The 25,179-nt window shown below is 28.7% G+C and overlaps 1 protein-coding gene across 6 annotated transcripts in view; it reads right to left on the reverse strand.

Annotated features, from left to right (window-relative positions):
- LOC129968502 (A-kinase anchor protein 13-like) overlaps positions 1-25,179 on the reverse strand; it is a 248,961-nt gene that overhangs the window by 23,167 nt on the left and 200,615 nt on the right. For 5 of the 6 annotated variants that reach the window (XM_056082443.1, XM_056082446.1, XM_056082445.1 and 2 more), the window contains 10 exons: positions 7,570-7,630; positions 6,433-6,823; positions 5,254-5,408; positions 5,017-5,108; positions 4,760-4,901; positions 4,637-4,664; positions 4,029-4,139; positions 3,803-3,896; positions 679-802; positions 140-213 (listed from right to left, as the gene is read on the reverse strand). In XM_056082443.1, coding sequence (XP_055938418.1) covers positions 140-213; positions 679-802; positions 3,803-3,896; positions 4,029-4,139; positions 4,637-4,664; positions 4,760-4,901; positions 5,017-5,108; positions 5,254-5,408; positions 6,433-6,823; positions 7,570-7,630 — 1,272 coding nt within the window. The remainder of the gene's footprint in view (positions 1-139; positions 214-678; positions 803-3,802; positions 3,897-4,028; positions 4,140-4,636; positions 4,665-4,759; positions 4,902-5,016; positions 5,109-5,253; positions 5,409-6,432; positions 6,824-7,569; positions 7,631-25,179) is intronic. The other variant, XM_056082447.1, reaches the window with a different exon arrangement.

Consider the following 25,179-nt stretch of genomic DNA (forward strand, 5'->3'; position numbering starts at 1 on the left):
TGGATTTTGACATGGCATAAACATATAATGCATTACACTCAGAACTTTCCATGATTTTAGACTACCAAAAAAAAAAAAAATGAAATAAAATCAACATTTAAAAATTCAAGGGAAATGAATTCAGTTAAAAAAGTATTACCCTTTGAAGCTTGAACTTATTGCAATCTATAACCTGATCCTTGCAAGCACTGTCATGTACAACAACCAAACAATCTGAAAAGAATGTAATCAATTAAAAATCCCCATAAATATTAAAAAAGTTTTCTTTTAAATAAATTTTAAAAATATTGTCAATTTCTATACAAAAAAAAGTTGATTACAAGTTGTAAAAAAAAGGGGGGTTGGGCATTCCCTAATTTGAGATTTAAATAATATGAAGGAATTTAACAATGCTACGAATAAAAAAACTATAAATATTAAAAACATATTAGGAACAATGCATATTTACACAATATCTTTCAAGAAACATTAAATAACTTTTAGATTTAAAAGATATAAATTTCTAGTCTAGTTTATCAAAAATAATTATTATTTAGCAGGAATTATTGATTTGGAAAAATTACACATACCTTATAATAAAATGGTAATACAAATAATAATCAATATATGTTATATAAAAAATTCTCAGAATACAGATAATCCATAAGTATAATTATAACCACAGAAGGAAGAACTCACTTTCACACTTTAAACCTTGTTTTTTATTAAGAGGCTTAAGACAGACATCACAGGGAGTTGAAGACATAGAATATGCAAAATACTGATGAGCCATTTTCTTTCCTTCTTTTGACTTATGCTTATCCTGAAATTAAATAAATTTAATATATATATTATATTATCATATAACAATGAGAATTATAATTCAGTGCTCTCAAACAACCTCTCCAAGGGTTAAGAATCAATATTATATAATGATAGATATTTTTAAAAAATGTACAATAAGAAAGTGTGTGTGTGTGTTTTTTAACCAGTTTATTATGCATAAAAGTCAACAATATATTTGAGTTATATGTTTTTTTTTTGGCAAGGAGAAATATTTGTTTAAATTAGTAAGAATTCAAAGAATTTTGATTTTCATTTCTTGACATTGGAAAAATTTGAATGTGGTAAGTAACCAATATTATTTATGACAGAGCATAGTTACGTATATTAAGCAAATAGTTACACTTTTATTTATATGTACAGTATCACATAATAATTGCTGATATTTTATGAAAAGTGAAATAAATTGCTATCTTTCATGCATTAGTACGAAATATTGCTTTATAATCTTTTAAAGATAATTTTGAGTCCAAAAAGGCATGCTGTTTTTATTTATTATCTATCTATACTTATATAAAGCTCAATGTGTGTGTGTGCGTGCATGTGTTAGCGCTCTACAGGTCAGACCATTTGACCTACAGCTACCAAATGTGGTACATGTATACCTTGGAGGTCGGAAATGTGCACCTGGGGTCCCTTTTTTGGAATTTTTAATTATTAATTAAAAACTAACTTCCCCGCCAAATTTTTTTATTTTCCCACCACCAAATGAGTAAGGCTTCAGATTTTTTCCCCCACGCTAATGAGGATAGGCTTAAAATTTTTCGACCGCTTATTTCAAATGATTCTGTTTATTTTCTTAATGTTTGATGCGTTTAAAATTAAACATTGGTAATTAATGGATCTTTCAGATTCATTCTGAAGTACTTTTGAATTAAAATAAAACAGAATAAAGGTAATTAAAAATTTCTAATTTGCTTAACGTTACCCCAACTGGCATAGAAAAATTCACATATTTGCATTACCATAACTGGTGTTGAAAATTCACGCATGCGCATTGCGTTCTGTTGTTGACCGATTATTTTAAACAATTCTGTTTATTTTCTTAGTGTTTGATGCATTTAAAACTAAACATTGTTAATTAACCAATCTGCTCATGATGAATCTGAGAAAATTTTGTTGACAAATTCTTGATATATTACATAAATTAAGAAATATATTCTTTAGTGCCCATAAGGTTTAAATGCACAGTGACTCTGTTTTTCAGTAATCATATTATTAAAAGAAATTCTTTGTTTCAGTAAAAAATATTATTATATTAATAGCATTGAAAGCAATTAATATAATATGCATATTTAATTGCACTGAAGGGAAATGGTTATATATTATAATCATTTCCCTTCAGTTATAACATAATATGTATCTAATTTTCTGTTAGCTCCAGTAGAATTTAAAGCATAAATTTTACAGCAGCTAACAGAAAATTAGAGATACATATTATGTTATGACTGAAGGTCTTTATAACATTATGAGGGAATTATATGATTATCAAAATTTTAAGTTTAAAATATTTTGATGAAGAAGCTATTAAAGTAGGAATTGCATAATATATTTAATTATTAAAATTTTAAAGAACATTAAGATTGGCGAAACGGCTGGTCATCAAAGGTGGCTAGTCAATAATAAAATGACATGTTTGCTAAATATTTATTATGTTTTGTTTTTATTTAACACAAATTATAAACAGACCAGTAATTTCATAGTATATTGTGACTAGAGAGGCAATTAAATGATTCAGAATCTCCCTATTACAAACTTATATAAGATACTTATTAATTTATTAGTAGCTGACAAAAAAATTACTGATATGCAAAACATTAGTCCTCAGTATATGAGCAAGCTGATTCTAAGCATATCCTAAGATACAAAATATGCAATATATAACTTGTGAGGTGATAGTTAAGAAGGTTAGATTGTGAACATACAATACGAGAAGATATGACCAGATGAAATAAATGGGTTTATTCTTTGGAATTCACTGAATACTCATTAAGAAATTCCATAGCTATATTAATACTCAGGTACATGTTGGATGATTGGCAATAAGATTAGATGGTATTTATCAACTTTTTTCTCCAACTCTATACTAATCCTTTTTTGGAACCCTTTCCTAATTTTTGCTTTCTATCCTTTTGTGCAAAGAAGCTTTTATAAATAGTGTAAAAAGTTTAGGTTACCATAAAAACATCAATTGACTTGAATGAATTTAACATTTGTAAGATTTACTCTTGATTTTGCACTCTATTCTACAAGTATTTTTTATAATAATATTGGTTTAATATCAAACCACAAGCCAACATTGACATAATTTTGTTTTAATTTAAGAAGAAAGCTAACAATTATTTATCATGATAGACGATTAATCAAATGGAAGAAAATTTCACTGTAGGACTTGAATTTGTTGATGAGCATTGAGATGCTTTATAAAAGTTTAAACTTATTGTATAGAATCATATTCGAGTAAATACAAATATTATCTCATGAATGGAACTGCATCAATCTTACAACAATATTTGTTTTTAATATAAATTTAAGATGAGGATGGTCTTTCCACTACTTGTGAATAGACAATGAAACTGACTGCATAATTTTCACTTACATCTCAACACAAACTTAGTGAAAGAAAATTTAATCATATCCTTTTTTTTTTTTTTTTTTTTTTTTTTCATTTAATACTTTATATTTTGTATTTCTGGCCATTACCTACTTTACATTCACATACCCTCCACAAGTTAGATAGAAGAATTTGTTTCACTCAAAACCTGTTATTTTAAGTATAAATTAAAAATGTAGATATGATAATATCTAATTATATAATGATTGCTTTTTGGTACAAAAATTTAACATTATGGACACAAATCTCATTTTTGGTTTATTAAATACAGAAATTATTTTAATTTCACAAAAATTAAATGTTTTTACAATTAATTTAATGTCACAATTAAATCAATTGAAGGTTTATTAAAAAGAAAACACTTACAGGTTTCTTTTTGAAAAATATGCTGGACCTCTTCTTCCTCTTAACAAACACTTTGTCTTCATCACTATCAGCAGTAGCGGAATTCATCTGTACACTATAATTAGAAGAATTTTTTCACTTAGTTGAAGAACAAACAGAAGAATGGATTAATTTTAAATAGAAATAATTCCCAAACTTCAAGTGCACAAAATAAATTTTTTTACTTTAAATAAGACTGAAAACTTACTCTCTCACAATAGTCAAAGATTGTGTTTCAGCTGTGCTTTCATCACCATCCAAAGATTCATGCATCTGTGGACTTAAGTCATGAAGAGGTAAAGGGTGCATTGTGCATAAACTAGAAATAATATTAAAAAGGAAAAAAGGGCATTTTTTTTTTTAAAAAAGAAAGAAACATACCAAACAATGCCAGGATTTTAAATTAGAAAATAAAAAGAATGTGCAAGTGCTTGGATGCTTTAGTGCAATACCAAGATTTTTACGGTACACAGACTATAAGAAAACAGTAAAATTAATTTAGGTATACAGTATTTGTTGCATGCATTTATGATTCCTTAATTTATATCGATTTAAATTAAAATTGCACATAAACAATGACACATATTTTATATAAAAAAATAATATTTGTTTATATATCATGATAAAAAGATTTTGTTTCTTTATATGAATAATATTTAAAGAGTAAAAAGCAGTAAGAAATGTTTACATTATCTAATATGTAATTAAAATAATAATTCACAGATAGAATAAAATTCTTTTGTAAGAAAATTAGTCGAAGAGTTTTGTAAAACTCAACACAGAAATAATATATAAAATGATTTATAAAGTAATTACCTTTGTCTGTTATTTGTATCTTCTTTGGCTATAAAATAAAATAAAATAAATGAGCCAAATTCTTTTCCCAATATAATAAATAATATGATTAAAAACAAACAAATAAACAAACAGAAATGGCACCTTGATCATTCACTCCATCTTCTACTGTAATGGTTGGTGTTGACAAAGATTTTTGGAGCGGGTGACTTCGAAAAGAAACTAAAAAGTTCTTTGCAGATGAACTCAAACTTCCAACACTGTGCGTTTTTTGGGGTTCTACATTCTGGGAGAGAGAAAAAAAAATAATGAATTTTAAATAAAAAACTGTAATTAAAAGATATTACCGATTCTATAATATATTTGCAATAAATTAAAAAAAAAGAAATGAAAGAACATACTTCTTTTGCATCTGCTGCAGAGCAGCCTATACTTGGAACACTTGCAGACTGTTTAGATGACTTAGATAATAAAGATTCCTCACAGTTTCCATCTACAAAGAAACAAGATCAAAGAGATAAAATAAAATTATTCAATTAAAATGGCAAAAATCAAAAAAGAGGATTTTAGTTAAACAAATAATGCTTGAAAGATTATTAAAAAAAAATTAAATTTAAAGCAATGCAAAAAAATTTTACCAGAAAAGTTGCGAATCTTCTCTCGGGGCACTTGAGACAAATTGGAATTTCTGGAAGCATGATACATTCTGGAGTTTTTAGACCTAAAACTAGAAGTAGAATTTGACTTGCAGAAAGCATCTTCAGTATCTGAATCTAAACTACTAAGACTCCACCTGTAACAGAAGATAAAGGAATGAGTCAAATGTAATGGCAGTGCATCAAAATTAATTATCAAACATAAATCTGTCAAATTGTATCATTTATAAATATTTTTCTCAAATAAATAAATAAAAATAAAACTACAAAAAAAGCTTTTGGTTATCTTTTCTGAATTGAAAAACAGCTGTTACTAAAATTTTGTGTCAATTCGTTATCCCAGTAATAACTATCCTATTTAAAATATAGTTATATTTTACTCCCATTACTGATTCCAGATTTTTTTTTGTTGCCTTATTTAATATGTCAATATTCTTAAATTCCTATACAATTTTCAAATGGCACATAACTCTGCTAATCAAATTTTGAAGTCAAAATTTTATCATTTTTTATACTGACATTCAATAGAATTCTTGATACCTTTTGTTTAAAAAAATATTTAATTTAAATTTAATTTTAATTTTTTCATTAGTGATTTTCATGTAATTTAAAAGAAATTAGCTGTAATATCTGTAACAAATTAAGTTGTGCATTAATGGATTAATATAAGAAAAGCCAATCTGTAAGAGAAAGGATTAAAATATATGCTAAGATTAACCGCAGTTTTATGAAAATGAAATTAAGTTAATTAATAGTACTGAATGACATACAAAACTATATTTTGAATATAAGTCGATCTTGCATACAGTTGTATGGAAGAATTCTGGTGTATTGAAAATCTGATAGCTAGAGCTCAAAAATACTAATTAAATAAATAAATAAAAAAGCATTTAACAAAATGTTAGTTAAATGTAGTAATTTATATAAATTAAATAATTTTTAATTTAATTCACTTCATAGTTGAATATATTTCTTCTTACTTTTAAATATTACATATGATCTGGCTTGTAATAGAAAATTTCAAAAATACTGATCTAGATTATGTTATAGTCAAAGAAATTTCATATCTTTTGTCTAATAAAAAATGATATAATTAATATAAAGTCAATTTTAAAGGAAAGGACTGACAGTTTTTGAATCTGCAGAAATCCATCTAAATACCTTCTTTGAATTAATTGCTTTCCTTCATCTTCTGGAGACTCAACAGCACCCAAAGATGACCAGCTTTGTCTCCGAGTTGGAGTTTTCTTATTAGATCTTTTGGCAAGACGTTTTGATGCTGTGCCTCCAATATTAGACTTCTTGCTAATATTTGAACCATCATATAATAGTTTACCAGAATGGGAGCAATCACTTTCACTGAGGGGTGAACAGAGATTCAGAAATTCTTGAGAAGGTGCTGGGGTCAGATCATTCACATGGATTTTGACATTGAAGGATTCAATGAAAGTAGAATCAAGAGAATGGGAGTTGGAAGATAGTGATGTCCTCCTATGCTGGATGTTTCTCATAGTGATAGAGGCTCCATCTAAATGGATACTTGTCTCATCTCCTACAAATATAAAGAGAAAAAATAATGAATGATAATTGGTTAAATTCAAACAATGAACTCCATTTAATAAGGCAAACATTTAATATCATAACAGAATCATAAGAGTAGAGTAGCTGTTTTAGTACATCTGTTTCACATCAATATAAGGACATTTGGCAGTGATAGATATAATGTGGGATTGGGTATTGAATTTGTCATCCTTTGGCTCTGAAACTATGTTTAAGAATAGGAATAACGCATATATATTTAACCTTAGAAAATTCTTTCAATTAAAAACTATATCAAATGAAACAAAAACCTAAAAGAGCATCCCAATGTATGTTTAAATGCAAATCATTCTTGTATGTCTCTCAATTAAGGACAAATTCGACTTTTTTGTCATCTAATATTTTAATAAAATAGTTAATTTTAATTATGCTGCATTTATTTTATCTATTCAATGGTCTTTATTAATAATTTAAAGTAGGATTTTTATGAACTTTGAGAATTCTTAAACGGATGGGAAATTATGGTAATTTTACTAATACAATGTTAAAAAAAATGAGTACTAAGTAATGCAAGCATTAAACACACACGCACGCACGCACTCACACACACGCACACTTTTTTTAATGTGCCAAAAAGTTTTCAAAACTTTAGGATCCAAATTTACGTCAGCATATGAATGAAAAATGATACAAACTTTAATCTTTAGAAAAAATAAACAAGTTAAATAAAAGTCGATAAAACGAAACTAGGATACATACCCGATGTCATATACAAAGCTGGGCAAGAGTTGCTTAATCGGGCTGGACCATTTTTCGTGGACTATAAAAGAACAATAAAAACTATTATTAATTTACATATAAAAATAATAATATCAGTTTTTACATATTTAACGAACCTTTCATGTAATAAAATCTTAAAATTTCTATACATTTCGGGAAAATCAAAGAGTATCAAACAATATATTTAAATAAAAACCATTATTTTCTAACAATCTATTAATTATTTTCTCAAAATATTTAGAAGTGTATATTATGTAAATGCATTCTGCTTCAAAAGGGTTGTAAGGCGAGGTTAACACAGTGATATCCGCTGTCGATTTATCAACTAATAGGGGATTTCCAGTTATTAGATGCAATTATATTACAGTTTGAGACAATAAGAAGTCATCAAATCTTAAAAATCAGATTCAAATAATTCAATTTTATAGTTTTCTACGAGTGCTTATGATAATAAGATATATAAGTTAAAGGATGGAGGTTTCAGTGAGACATACGCGGGTTTTTCTTGCTTCTTTTGCAATAATATGAATTTGTTAAGCATTCGCACCACGAATTATGCAGGACTGATAGCTAACCTCTTCGCTATTAACAGGGCCGCGGTAGCCTGGTGGTAAGGTCTCGGCTCGGAGCCGGAGGGTTTCAGGTTCGAGACCCTATTCCACCGAAGAACCGTCGTGTAAGGGGGTCTGTTGCACGTTAAATCCGTCATGACCAAACGTCCTCCCGCTGGTGTGGTGTGGAGAGGGAGGTGCCAGCTCAGGTGTCGTCCTCGTCATCTGACCGAGGTTCAAAATTACGAGGTTCGTCCCAAAATAGCCCTTGTGTTGCTTCAAACGGGACGTTAATATAACTAAACTAAACTAAACTTCGCTATTAACAATGACGAATCTGACTAGCTCATAGAATTACTGAATTTTTAATTTTAAACCTGAAATTAAATATTAAGTAATTTAAAATGCAAAAATCACTCAAAAACACTATCTTATATTTCATGTGCCCTAACATTATTATAGGAATAAAAATAATGATTTATGTCCCAAACCATATGTGTAATCAATCTAATGAGAAGATTAAGTAAATTTGTAGATCAAGGGCTTAAAATGTTTAATATATCATATACACATATATATGACATGGGGAACGATGACTTTTCTCACAACAACCCTCCACCCATGATTGTGAATCGAACCTTTAAACATTAGCAAATGAAATCACCTTAAACAGTGTTTTGTAACATTTTAAATTTTATATCACAAACAAGAATCAAAAATATATGTCTCCTCATAAAAGCATTTTCAATTAAAAGTTAATACATCTCAAATGGAGGATTATAATTAAAGAATAAAATATTCTAAATTTATATTTCCCAATTATTTTTAAAAGGAAATTTTTACATTACACTTAAATACATATATCCCAGTTATTATAATAAACAAAAGATATAAATACATGATAGTATACATTAAGATTTGTCATAGCAAATTTTTAGAAAACTCTACTAATTATTTCCAAAACCCTAAATGACATAAGATCAAATAGTCATCGTTATACATGCCCATTTTACGTGTGGATAACGCCAAACATACAAACAAAATATCTATGCATCTAGAACAATAAAATTCCAAAATTTTAAAAACGTCACCATTTTAAATTGGATCTTTTGTGCAGAAATTTTACCACTAATAAATCTCATATATCATCTAATATTTCTAAGTGGTACATGTACCATAGTCTATAAATTCTTGACCAATATCTTTTAACTTGATAAAAGTTATGCTTATCTTCTCTTTTGTTCAATGAAATATATTCCTTCATTCTGAAGTAAAATGATTGCATATATAAAAATATAATTGAACATTTGCTTGTTTGAACCTTATTCAATTCCAAATTTCTTGACGGAGTTAAACGAAATTTAGCGCATATGTTCCTTACCACTTAGAAATATTAGATGTACAATTAATAAGCTAATAATTCTCCTTAAAGGGGGTGAAATGGGGGTAAAAATATCAGTTTTCCATCCTAGAACATATAATCATACGAAAAGTATTTTTACATGACGTTAAAATTCAAAAGAATAGCTTTTCATTGACACCAATTACTTTCCGAAAGACTATTTATCTATTTTTCAAAATTACTTCAATTATTTCTTTTTGTTGAAATATCAAACTTTCTGTTATTGTTTAACCACTCACGTGCTTTTACCAATAATAAAGTTAAGTTGTTTTCGCCCGATATTTTTACTTTTGATTTTATTTTGTTGCATAAGTACTTTTTAATATGGCAGCAATTTACTTTTAATGTTGTCTTTTAAAATTGTTGTGATTTCTTTCTTTCTTTCTTTTTCTTTTCTTTTTTTCCTTTTTTTACTGTTAGGCTTAATTTTGTCTTGTATTCAATTTCTTACTTTTAATGTCCCACTTTCAATTTTTTTTTAATATTCCTAGTTTGTACATCGCATTTTTTTTTTCATGATTGCTTTTTAGTAGGTTTCACCGGATGAATTTTTGATTTCATTCGATATAACTGTCACTTTTTATTAGCTGCATTGATTAGATAATTTCATTAATTAGAGAAAATGTCATTTTTTATTGATTGCGCTGGCTTCAAAGTCATAATTTGATATCATATCAACTGGCCTTAAAATTCAAGTACTGAGTTTATTATTTATTAAGTATGAAAAAAATTAAATTCTCACAGTTCCTAAAGTAGTATGGTCGTGAAGCTAAATAACATATTTCGACGAAAATTAAAACACAACTAAAAATATATTCAAAAATTATGGTTATCTTCATACACATCTGCATTTCATTACACTTTGAGTCGTAGGAATTTATTTGAGCATAACCTGAATTCTGTAATTATTAAAATTCTGTTTTCCGTAGCAGTTGATACAAGGGATATAGAGCAAGTTGCGCAATATGACGCAACAATGAATCGCAGAAGGGTGTTTGTTGCTATGTCCTGAGAAATGTCCATACTTGCACAGTAGCCGGTACCGAATATTTGACCCTTATAGGCACCCTCCTAATTTGATATGGAGGAGGATGGAGAGGTTTACTGAATTCGAAGGAAATTACTCTGAAAAAAATTAAATAAAAAAAGCTGTACTGCAAAACTTTCCTAGTGCTCTTTGTAATATGACGTCTATAAGTTTTATCACATTATTATATATCTGAGACTAAATAACTTTTGACTATATTCTCTTAAAATATTTAATATTTTAAAAAGTTAAAATTGTAGTATCAATCTAGAAATTTGAAATCAGGAACTCAAAACGATGATAAAATTAAGCATGCCGTTTATCCATAATGCATCCGAATTAGATTTAAGGTATCTAAAATCTCCTAAGGAACTGATCATCAGAATTTGGGAATTATAGGACGTAAAAAATATTATTCTGCTTTTTTTCTTATATACATATAGAAGAAATAAACACAGGCGGATCAACAGATATAGTGACTTATACATTAACACAATTCTTTTTCTGCTACTTTAAACATGCGAAACATATTTTTCCTATATACTTGCTGCCAAATTATTATATTCCATAGAAAATTATGCCCTTATGACGGAGTGACTACTATTACTGCATAAGAAAAATAGACAAGCAATTCCCAAATTTAGGTCACTTGGTTAACTTTAAGAGGCAGCTTTTACTATCGAACCGCTCAATTAGATTTGATGAGTACCAAGCATTTCAATTCTGAAAAAATTCTTACTTTTTTAATCTTAGGTTTTATGATCGCCGCAGAATACCATGCTCTTCCATCCAATAAAATTATTAACTTTATATTAAAATTTGCCGAAAACTATTCCAACAAGCAAAATATCTTTCACCATAAATTTACAAGAGCCAGAATTTTATCTGCGGTTAGCGGAAGCACTCTTTTTCTTATTACATAGTTCTAATAGTCATTTAACAGCTGTTAGAGACGGCGGAGGTAGACTGTCTCCATGTGGAACAGAGGATTTTACGTCTACATTAGCGAACTGATCGGAAAATCTTGAAGACCGACCAACGAATTTAATATCGTGGTGAAAAAAGTTGGAATTTAAATACATATCCTTTTAATTAAACAAAATATTTTTAGATGGAAAAAATAATGCAAAATGAATATATAACCAATGAATATTTTTAAAGATATGGCAAATAAAAATAAAATATGCTTAAATGAAATAAAAAAAAAATATCCACCTTGAATACTCAAATATATTTTAAAAAGGAAATAAACGAAAAAAAAAAAGGGGGGGGGAGACATAAAGATATTATAAGCAAAACGACAGTTTTCTTACTTTATTAAATTTATAATTTTAAATTGCGCACATGAAGATTAAATCTCTCGATTCAGCGCAATTAATTAACTTATAATAATTGTTGAAGCATAGATATTTCATAATAAATAGGTACTATTCGTTTCAGTATCTTGAGATGACTACTTTTTGACGATTCTATCTACAAAGCGGTGAGATGCGGAAGGGTCAACGCATTTTCTTAATTCTTTAATATTCTTCGACCTTGATTTCCGGCCTATTAGATACTTTTTCGTTCAGTTTTTTTTTCTCCCTCACGTGTATGCGAATATCGTTTCGTTTCTGACCGTATCATCTTATTTTAATTCAGTCCACGAGTAATCCGAGTTTATTATTAAATGTAAAAATCGCCTCCTTTTATTTTTTCTGTAATTCCTATTTTGACGAATTAAACACATCCTAACGCATGCGCAAAAACGCGGAGGATTTTAGAATCCCTTGACAAACAATATGTGTTTCAGAGAACACAGAATAATAAGATGAAGAAAACGGTACGGACGATTGCACTACAAAATTACAAATTTGTTATTCATTAGAAACTAAAATTTTTTACAACAAACATTTATCATTGTTAAATGCTTAAAGAGCTTCAGATACAATGGGGGAGAATCATCTCCAAAATTAACATTTCAGAAAAGTTTATATATATATATATATATATATAATGTTGTTTTCCAAAACTAACTAATTTTGCGTAGCTAATTACACAAAAGTAGAGTTTAAAATAGTGAACCGGAAATCCATTAAATCATAGCTATTTTTTAATAGTGAAGGCCATAAGAAACGCTTCGCACGACTGAACAAACCATTTTCTCTCGTCAGAATTAAGTTAAATATTAATAAAAATATTCAATTTTTTTTTTCAAAAAATTCAACCAAAGTAACTAGTGGGGAGGAAACTTTCATGACGCAGCGCCAAAAAGTTTTTAGAACTAAATTAAAAGTGGCTTTTAGGGAAGAAGACGTTAATTTTAAGGTTTCGAAAATGAAGACCGCATAACCACACCCTAACATCATATCAAACTAATAATAATAATATTAAAAACAAGATTCGAGAAATGAAAAAGTTGAATTCTAAAACACTGTTACAACAAATAATTATCTTATTATTATAATTACAAAATATTACACATTGATCTCAATTATATACATCGAGAATGAAAGAGCCATGCCATATATGAAAAACACACAATAAAAGAGTAATAATAAATGAAAACAACCTTTAAACAATTCGAAAAAGAATGATTATAATTTTAAGAGAGGCGTTTATAGTTTTCAGCAGTCCAATAATGTCCAGCAGCAACCTACGCAAAGCGGAGGCCGCACATATAAGCAAAGAAATAAAAATACAGCATATCGAAAAAAGAGCAACATTATTTCTGGCTTATGACATGAGTGACGTGAAGACAAAGGTGTGCCTGTCAGCAATGGTATGGCCATGTTAACTCACTGCGAGGAAATCGGGTTCTTGACAATTGATTTATTTATTCGTTTTCACTATTTGGCAAACCACAGTAGAAGATAAGATAGTGAAATATTTATAGATGAGAATTTGCATTGAATAAAAAACGATAAATCGAATGAATCCACGGCCGAAGAATAAAAGATTATCAAAATCATACAAAGTGAAAATGTCTTCTTTCTAACCCTTTGGGAAGAAAGACATTCACATCCGGAATGATGTAACGTCATCCAAGTGAATAATGTGAAAAGAATGCAATATAGAGCCAAGTATGGGAATACAAGGACAAGGGACTGTAGGAATGCTAAAAATTTTTTTCAATAATATATTTCAAGCAATAAGCAAGCAAGTTTTTAATTCCTGTCAGGTTGCAAAATGACGACCGTATTTCTACATTGAAACGCAAAATATAAGGATTCATATATTTCTTTACTTCTGAAAGAAAAGACTTATAATTAAGGCAGCACAATTTGAATGTATTTTCTAATCTTAATCAGCATTATCTGCGATTCTAATTCGATCCCTTATCAAATCCTAAAAATAGACTGAACCTATGAAATAAAGTTGTCAAAAGTTTAAGTTTTATTAGAATAGGTTTTGCAACATGAAAAATATACATGACTTTTGCAAGAGCAATATTATTATAGATAAATATTAATCAAATGAAATTTTATACACTGACATTAATATACTTTGATCAAGAGTCAATAGACTTTTACTTCTATTAATTTTAATGGAAACAAAAATATCCGTAACATTCATTAGATGTTGTTCACTATATTGAAATTTAGATTTTTCAGTCTTGGAGTTGCACCAAGGCGACTTCGCGGTTCAATTTTAGCATTAGACGATGCACACATACGTGGATTGGAAGGGTCGAACTTCACACACACACACACACACACACACACACACACACACACACACACACACATATATATATATATATATATATATATATATAATAAAATAAAAGATAAAAAAACCTGTTAAGACAAACGAAAACGAAGAAGATAAAAGAAAGTGTCAAACGATTAATTCACGATGCAGTAATTTTTTTTTCCAAAGAAAACATTTTGCAGATTTATTCTGTAACCAAAAAGTTTTAATCATTCTTTTTTGTAATAACAATAACAAAACAAAAATGAAATAAAGGTACATTGGATTAAATAAACGAAGGGAAAAGAAAAAACCACATTTGTTTCGAAAACTTGACAGCCAAAAGACTTACAATATTCTTGATACAAAACAACAAAGCTTTATTTTCCGTGAGGTGCGATTACGAATCCCACCATTTCAGCTCGCTTATTTGATCAATAACAAAATACAAATACTCATTCAGAGAATTGTTTTTAAACATCGACAGCTTTTAAAATGAATGTTTGAGTCACAACTGCGGAATCGTAGGATGGATAGATTGAAAGGTGAATTTTTCTTCATTGCAAAATAATACATTTTCCTCGAACGGTAATAATCGAATTCCAGAAATTCCTCGTAGGGAGTTATTTCGAAAACGCAAAAATAAGAGGAGGGAGGATGGCAGCAGAGAAAGAGGAAAATTAAAATAAACGACCAAAGAGTAAGTAATTCGTGGGACAAATTTCGCGAAGAAGTATTTCTCGGAGGCCGATCAATGAAGGAAGAGAGAAGAAAGAAAACAATAGTAGTTGTCGAGGTGATGTGTAATTAAGTGAACGAACAAATGTATATCAATGTATATTTCTCTCATTTATTCGCAGGGTCGATAACAATAGTCTGAATAAAAGAAACCTTTTTTTTCCTTCGCGTAAAAATAAAATGGCGGAGATTTCGAAGGTAAATAGAAGTTTGGGATGCGATGGATAATAATATATGCTGTTGCTAGTCGAATAAATTCGTAACATAATTAAAATGAATAAGTTTACTTTCAATGTATGTTTTCAATTTGCTTTTCAGGAAGTATTTACATGCTTCCATCAAGCATAGAAACACACACGCACAAAAAGAGAGGAAATATTTCCACAAATTCTAATCGCAAGAGAACCTTTTTTAGCTGTTTACTTTTCCATATTCTATAATGATTATGTATTAATCACTTTAATTCAATATCTTTGTACGAAAGGAAAAAATAATCATCCTATACACATCGTTAATATTTTGGATAACATGAAACGATTCTTTGTAGCAGCTTTTTTAAATGGGAAAATATCGAAACTGGTAACGAAGTTACTGTTCTGAATCTTTATAATAGAATATCGTTAATGTTGCTCACTTAAATAATTAGACAAATTCTCAAATGAAGATTATCAACAGAAAATAATAAAAATTTCTTAATTAAATTTTTTAAAAACTATTTGTAAACTGACCATGTTTCATTGGATTTAAGATATAATGAATTTTTTTTCCATGAGCATTAGATATCAAAAGCTGGACATAATTCCGTATAAATAATAACTTATTGCTATAGAAAAAGTCAAATACAATGCAACTGATGTTCCGAATGTCACATTCCTTCTCTGCTGGGCGCATATAGAAGAGAAAACTTTCACAGTTTATTCTTCCACTTTTTTTTTTCTTGCAATATTTGTAGTCAAAAGTAATCATAAAATCATCTCGACAAAATATTTTATATAAATCTACTAAACATCAAGTTTAAAATTACAGTTTACGTTGACTATTCGTTTTAAGAATGAAAAATTACAGTTTACGTTGACTATTCGTTTTAAGAATGAAATATACTCTAATACATTAAATGTTTCGCATTGGATTTTTTAAATCCCTATAGTAAAATCTGCAGAACGAATAATAGCTATAGTGCAAGAGGCTAATCTCCTATAGCACATAGTCGTAATTTCGCAATGAACATAATTTAAAAAAATCTATGTTCGATTTTAGCCAGATAGTAAAGATTTATATCAATATGTTATGGTGTTATTAATTTAGAATAATGCTTATGGATTCATATGCAACACAATTTTTAAAAGTAGGTAGTACTGTTCTAGCAAAAAAATAATTTTTTTTCAACAAAATGTCACTACAAAAATTGCATATTAAATTATTAAAAGTAAATTCATATTCATAGACAAGAAAAATAAACATTTACTATGTTAATTGAAAGTGAAAGAAATTTAGAGTGCAAAACAAATTTTCCTGTCTAAAAGATGTTTAATATTTTTCAAAGAAAACGCTGAACATTTTTGTTCAACAACTTTAGATATATTCCAAATCAAAAGATTACTAAGCTGCCAATAAAATTCAAATATATGATAGAATAAAAATATTAGTAGTATTAAAGATATAAGCATTTTGATTATGGTATAATTATCATAATATACTGAACAGTTTAAAAAGTGCGCTTAAAAGATTTTGTAAATTCGATTCTTATTTTATACCTAGCAGTAGAAAATGCCAACAAATTTAACAAAGATAAAAATTTATTTCTTTTCAAAAATTAAAATAAATTATTAAATTTATTCTAAGGCTTCACGAACAGTACCAAAGAATTCCAGTTTTCGTTTTTATATCATATTAAAGAAGTAAAATTTGCTTTGAACTACAGGCAAACATAAGAAATAAAATATAAAATATTTGATTAAAAAATTGCGATTTTTTTATCCCATTACATTAAAAAGCGTAATCTTTTTTCAGGAAATTATCTCTCCCTCTCTCTCTCTCACACACACACCAAAAGAACTATGAAAATCTAAACACGCAAAAGAAATTTTTAAACAATTTCATACAAGTCTTTTATTTAATGAATTATTTTTAATGACAGCAAGTCACCCCATAACCACAGAACTAAGCCATATAAAATTTGATTATTGTGACTGGCTGTTATGTTCATTAACTATCCAAATTTTTGCTTAAGAAAAACAACGGCCAGCAGAAGTTCAAAGAATCTTCAAACTGTTGGTAAAAGGCTAGAAATCTTTTCCATCATTTCTTTTAATGTTTTTAAATCTCCAGGGTATTGTAATATTGTGTTAAAATTACTATTCATAATGAGTCTTCCTCTCATTTTTTCGAGTTCGACACATTCTGTTATGTAGTGCTAAATCGAGTCTATTTCCACACATATACACAAGTTGTCTTGCATTCTTCCGAATCTGTAGAAGTATTCAATCTTCCATGTCTAATTAATTCTGCTGGAAGAATCAATACCAACATGTAATAAATTAAAGATTGTGTGGAAAATTCAAACGGGATTTAGAAAGAACAAAGATTTTGTAGACTGATGAAAATTGCCAAGCGATAAAAAGTTTGCAGTTCGATTCATAACTAATAATTAACTATAATTAATATTTTATTAATAAGTCTTTCTTTATGGACTCTGGCTACAAAAGGAGTTGGAAATACTATTTTTTTATAAATATTAATGACATATTAAAAGGAACCAGAATTGAAATATTACGAAGGAAAATAAAATTTTCATGATGCTTGATACTAAATCACTCAAGGGGAAGGGGAGAGAAATCGGAATTAAATAATATCAAGTTAGATAATGTTTACATCTTGAAATTATTGCTAAAATGACGCCTTTTATACGCAAATCAGATAGCGACTCTTCTAGTCTTTAAGTAGCAAACATACTTAACTTCCAGTCTTTACTATGTAAAAAGAATTCAGCTGAGCACCCGGGAGGGAGAGGGAAGGGACTGGCAGGCGGAAGACGAGTGGAAGGCGCGTCTCGATTCACAGTAATCGAACATAAAGTATGATGAAAAAATCGATAGATTCCCGATTCCAGGAAAGATACTAAGCTAGGTAACCAGGATGGCAACAAAACAGTCTTTATCAGTCCCTTTCTGTTGTGTTTTCCAATGGCGTTCACATTCTGACTTGATGAGCTACATGCGTGCCAGTTTAGTTCCGTCATTATTCTTCTTACTTTTTATATTAGGGATAATAATAGAAGGTAACTTCATGCTGCTATTACCAAATCAAATCGATGCATGAAAATGGGCACGTTATGAAAAGTTACTAGGCTGTTAAACAAAATAAGCGAGAAAACTGTCTACCGAATATTTTTACTCCTTGTCTGTTGTTGTTTGAAAACTAGTTTTTGGATTTCATTATCAATACAAAAATCAATTCGTTTACCATATTTACAAAAAAAAAAAAAAAAAAAAAAAAAAAAAAAAAAAATGTTTTACGCTGAACATGTGTTTGAAATTCAAAATGTTTCTTTTTAATAAACTCATCGAAAATCGAAGATAAAAAAAAAACTGATCGGACAAAAAACAAACTTTTTTAAACAAAACTTAATCGTTAAAATAACTACCAATTCATATAATAGATTTTTCTAAAATGAATTACTTTAACGTAAAAAAAAAATACCCAATGTTTTTTAGAATAAAATAATTGAAGACTAAAAAAATCAAGTAATCTGCAATTTTTAGAAAATTAAATAAGACTAGAAAACTAAATTTAGAATTTTCTCTCATATAAATAAAATTGGCTATTTTTTTTTTTTTTTAAAAAGCAAAAGTTTTTTTTTTTTTTAATTTATTTATTTAAGTGAAACTTTTTTCCTCATAATATTTTTACTTTGAAATCGGAATGAAGGATTAAACAGTAAACCGTTCCAGAAAATATGATATGTTTTTGCTTTCCAAGAGAAAATAAAACAATTTTAAATTCTAAAATTATTTAAAGTGTTCGTCAAATTAGAATAGATTTCGGATGGAAATTAATTTTAACTTAATTTTGATTTAAGGTAATATTTTATTAAATAAAATCGTTCAAAAGTATATAGAAAACTAAGTTTATTTTCTGTCTTTAATATGTTCGCACAATAAAGTGAATTCATTAAGAATTCAGCGAAAAAATAGGATACTAAATTAAATAATGATCATTCAATTCAAAATTGACAAATACAATATCGAATGAAATCATATCAGGTCATAATAAAAATCAAGTGATAGCATGAAATCTGGAACATAATTAAATAAAACCATAGAGACATAGCGAGGGTGATTATGTCTTCAATACCATCATAACAACTTAAAATAGAGCATTCTTATGAAAACAGCTGTTTTATTCGTTACTTGAAAAATACAATGAATTATTTTTACTATTTTCAAAAATGCTCGAAGCAAAAGTTTTAAAGACTTCCGTACTTATTCGAGATGCAATAAAAAGTACAATAAATGAAGATTCCCAATATAGTTCCATAATGTAGTTGAAATTTCAGCATTCCCATATGAAAAAAAGGGGGAAATGCGATAAAATTATACAGCTTGAACAGAAGGCCAGGCATTGCCGAAATCCACCAAAGGTTATTTATCTCCATTTATTTACTTCTGTCAAATTAGGTTCCCACGGGTCTTCTTTGTGGAAAGAGATGTTACGTTGTTATGACAGCAATTACAAGCACGAGGACACACAGATCCATAAAACGCTTTCCATTTTAACCACATACTTTTTTGAACAGGAAGCTAAAGAGGACAATCCAACAATGACTTCTGTTCATAGAAATCTGAATGAAGCGAATGCTCCATACGAACAATGCCTCTGACTTACACTTGGTCTTTCTTTCTTGTTGAAGGCACTCTTTTTTTCTTTTTTTTCAGCGTCTTTATTTTCGCATGCGTGAATTATCAGTACACAAGAGAGGAAGGCGAGAAGAATAATGTGGAGAATTATCTGCTAGAATGAGAACGGACAGGAAAAACGTGACCCGAATACAGATGTTTACAATTGAAATATTTTGTAACGTGCTTTCGGCATTTAAATACAACTGAATGCATAATAATAAAGCGTGTGTTAAGTTTTAAGAATCGATTAATCAAAGAAGTTAACCATGCAATATTTGGGGTGGAAGAGGTGTTACAGAAAGGAAAAGTGCATTCGACGAGCTATAACTAAATGCTCGATTTAAATATTTACTGTGAAAGAATACAACCAGTGACCACTTAAACCGACAGAAATGGAAAAGTTGTTTGCCACTTAAAAATGTATTCAATAAGATCAAAATGTATTTAAAATTAACCGAAAACTGAGTACAATCTCAGCTATCAAACAGAAACGGAAATATGAGAATACATATAGTGCATGTAAAAAACCTTGTGTCATGTATTAATAAACTCTTGTGGTACATAGAACTTCAAGATAAGAATAGAAGAACAAACAAAAAAAAATTATATATATATATATATATATATATATATTAAAAAGAAAACAAAACAGCATTAAAAATGAAAGCACAAAGACAAAAAAAGTTCCCTACATCTTCAAAAAAAAAAAAAAAAAAAGGAATAGTAAGCTGCTTCTTTGCAGATCGATATTTTCTAGCTGTTATATGACCCCATCTCATCAAAACATTTTACTCGTACTCAAGGGTTGCTATTCGATGTTTTTCAAGGTTGCATCAATAACATTTAATCCAATTTTATGAGTTATAATTACTGACAAGCATTTAAAAGTTTTTATAGTTTCTTTTTTTCCCCCTTTAAATCTCTCGTTTAAATTTAATCTGCCTCATACTGAAGCAAGTCTTGCACTCAACATAATAAAAGTTAAGCAGGAAAAAAAAATCAGCCTGACTGTAAAAAAAAAAAAAAGCCCTTGGACAATTTAAGGTTCATTTACCAGCATCCACTGCCAACGCTGTCTTGATGGCTTGGAGTCCCATTTTCTGTCTTACTTTACAAATAATTGAACAGAAATAGTGAAAAATGACGACTTCATTTTTTTTTCTATTTATGATTTTTAATTAAAGAGCTCATGTCGGATAAAAGATAATGTCGGCTAACTAAATTCTATCGAATTTCAACAGAATATATAATTTAAAATCAATAATCGACATTTTGCACATCAAAACTACATGTTTATAAAAAAGGTTTAATTTCATGAAGTTTCCACAAAAAATTCTATGAAATTTCTTCAACAGCGGGTCGCGAATCCAAATGGATTGGGGGTAATAAAACTTCTGCAAAGTTTCCCACTTATAGATTCTTCAATATTGAATCTTGATTTAAAACATTTCATAAAAAATTTGTGATATAATTATCTAAAATTGAATTTCATTTGATTTAACATCAATGAAGACTTCTTGCTATCATTAATTTCAGATAAAAGAAAGGGAAGCCATGAGATTTAGTTCAAGTGCAGTATCACACACAACTACTATTATTAGAAGTGTAAAGGCAAAAAAATTGGATCATAAAATTCTTACCAAAATGATTTGTTTTTAAAGAAAATTAGGAATTCCCTATACTTTTTGATTCATACTTTTCAAAGGTTTTTCTTCCTACAGAAGATGCAATTGATATCTAAACGTAAAATTCTTACTTCTCAAATTTAATAATTCATTAAATAACATTCTTCTAAACGAGATCGCCAAAAGAATTGTTAAAGACTTCCTTTCATATGCAGATTAGCTCTCAAACCTACGAATGTACTCCACTATCTAATTGGATGATGCGTTCTATTTCCGGAATGTTTTGTTTCGATCCAGTGGTAACGACCCATGGGATACATAGCAGCGAAGACAAAATGAAACACAAAATAAAAATTCCAATCTTCTTTCATAGTTTGGATACCTTTTTCTCTCATTTGGAAGATAATTATATATATTTTACAATGTAAATTCCAGCCAATTTGCTTTTCAGTTAAAATTTTAGCGTGAGTGTCAGCAAGATTGCCAGTTTGAATATACTGTATTTTAACTTAGTGTGAATTTTGTTTTTGAGCATTATTTCCTAAAAATACCTGCATGATAATTTCCATACACAACTTAATGGACGTGTCTCGCAGGTAAAAATATGATAATAGGTTAATGCAGCTGCATATTTCTTTTATCAACATCTGCTATATCAAAACATTACAACTTTTAGAATTTTTTTTTATACAACTCACGACCTGCAAAAAAAATTTAAATCAACAGCAGATACACTTTCTGGTTGCCTTTGGTCATTCTAATTATATTATTCAGGACTTTTTTTATATATATATTTCTTTAGAATGGCAGGGGGATAAAAACGTGATTCTATTTTTAGCCGCGGAAAATAAAACAGGTAGAAAAATTCATTAATGACACACATTTAAACAAATGCTCTGATCAAATAAATACCTTTTGAAAGATCACATTTTTGAAACTTGTATGTTTATCTTGCAATTTATTTTATTAATATTTATTACCGAAGAGACTATACCCAGGCATTGAAAAATTTTACCGCGGTGAACTTGGGATATAGAGAATCATAGACGGCATGGTGATAAAACCAAATTAAATTTTGAAATTATTTTTTTGAAAATTTGGACTAAGCTTTAGGCGAATCCATTTATTATTAATGCATAATGTTAAAAAGCAATGATGCAGACAAGAAAACAAGCCATCTTTACTGATACATTTTACAATTAGAGTCCCCTTCTCTCACATTTATCAGTTAAAGAAACGCAAAGGCACATAACACAACTTATTAAATGACAATTTGATGCCAATCAGAATTCCATTCAGGTGTTTATAACTAAGGCATTTAATTAATGATTACGTCATTTAAATAGAGAATTCATTCATAAAATCCTTATAATAAGAAAGAGGTTATTTAATACATACAAATGAATTTTTGTTAGTTCGTACTTTCTGCGCAGCCGTACCGTTCCTCCGATTGCGATAAAACTTTGTCAACTTATTGCTTGAACTTGCGCGAAGTTTATAGGCATCTCATTCCACGCATTTCCATTATTCCCATCGACATGCCTTTTGATTTCAAATGACGGCAGCTCCTCATTCGACTTGCATTCTCGATGACCATCGAGACTGCAAGTCAATCATTTCAGGCACAAGGTTAATCACTTACAGTGTGCGGATTGGACATAGAAAATCCATGTTTTTCACTGGATATATCATATATATGTTTGTATACTGGATGCTCATGAGTCGGACAGCAAGACATTTGTTTTTTCTGAAGGCGGAAAAACAACAAAAATATTGTCTACTCTAAAGCAGTGGAATAATAAAGTTTAAAAAAAAAATAGAATATATATTATTTATATTCCTCCTTTATATATCATTCAGTTTCAATAAAGACAAGAAAATAAATATCATTCTTTCTATCATTCAAAATTAAACAAGATATATATTTCAGATTTCAAACGATATTTCCCAAATTATTTCTTCTGTGGCAGTAACGCGTCGGATAACATCTAGTTGGATATAAAATGTTGATTTTAATATCTTGGGCAATATTTAATTCGAAAAATCTGTGGAAACTGACCACTATAACTAGCGATCAGTATGGCAATCAATATGTTCAATGAACGAAAAAAAAAAATTAGGATGTATATTTTAACACCAGATTATTGATTCATCTGCAACATATGTCTACAAAAATGAACGTTTTCACAAAACATCTGCAAGATGGCAATATATCGATCGATTGCAAAATCACAAGCTTTTAAGTAAACCAATTTCCAATACAGTAAAAAAAAAAAATTAGTTCATTAGGTCATGCCTTATTGAACTGAAAAATATAAGGAGCAATTCTATGTTATGAATTTAAAAGCAGTTTGAAACCATTGTTTGATTATCATAGACTATTTATCTAACGAACAAAAAGATTGTCAACGCGAACGCCATAAAGGAATATCTGTCCGAGAGCTAAAAGAAAAACTGACATGCATAGATAAGACGAATTCTTTGTTTACACAGGTAAATAAATGTTCATTACGTGACACAAAGTCTGACTAGCATTTTTTTTAAAGATTGTTTTAGCGACATATTGATAATTTCTAAAATTAAACATAATGCTATATCAAAAAGGACGCTTCGACAATGAATAACACTGATACATTTATATTATGACAGCCTATAACCATCACCTGTTTGATAGATTCGCATAATATGAAATTCAATACAACTGTCCAAGAGACCTAACAATAAATAAACCAACTCAGCATATTTTAAATCACAATAAGGATGAAATGGAACTACAATGCATGCCATTTGTGGTTAAGCGTATAATTTTATACGGCAGTTATGCACGGAATTTAAAACTACTTAAAAATTTGTTATATTCTTTTAAAATTACAACTATTGCTAATCAAATTAATTACTACACTGTTCTGAAGCCTTCATTTGTGATATATAAATATGTTTTATAGACGAAGAAATGATTAGGTGATTAAATACCCAAGAAAAGTGCGACGGCATTCGTCCATTCAAGCATGAGATAGCTTTCAGTATTGCCGTTTTAACACAGATGAAATGGCTAAACTTACTGCGAACCCGGAAAACAATATACACTTTTATTTAAAGACTTTAGTTTTGTTTTTGCATCTTTTTTATGGTTAAATAACATTACATGAATTAAAAAGTGTGACTGGCAAAATCTGTTTCTTTTCTTTCTTTTTTTAACAATGTTAACAATCTCTAAAATACATTTATTAAAGAAATGATCTCTATTGTCTCAAATCATCTTCACCGAAGAACTATTCGACTCATGCATCTGCTAAGATGACAACACAAAAATGACACTCGACGTTACTACCAATTTTTAATTAAGTTTCTCCAATACAAAAACGACATTTCTTCATTCTTAAATAGAAATCGAAAAAGAAAAAAAAAAAAAAAAAAAAATCTCCTATTCACTTTGTCTTTAAGCTGGCATAAACAAGAAACCTACCAAGAGGCTCTTACAAATCTCTCATCATTGATTTCTTCAAAAATTAGATGAAATGACGAGCAACTTTCACGGCCTTTATAAAACTATTGCATTAAGCACATTTAACATTCATCTAAAAAAAGATCATTTTAATTTAATGTTTTCTCCACTAACTTCGAAACCAAGAAATCCCAAAATGAGCAGAATCGTCATATCTCTTATTATTATTCC

The sequence above is a fragment of the Argiope bruennichi genome, chromosome 5 (assembly GCF_947563725.1).
Source record: "Argiope bruennichi chromosome 5, qqArgBrue1.1, whole genome shotgun sequence".
NCBI classification, from domain to species: Eukaryota; Metazoa; Arthropoda; class Arachnida; order Araneae; family Araneidae; genus Argiope; species Argiope bruennichi.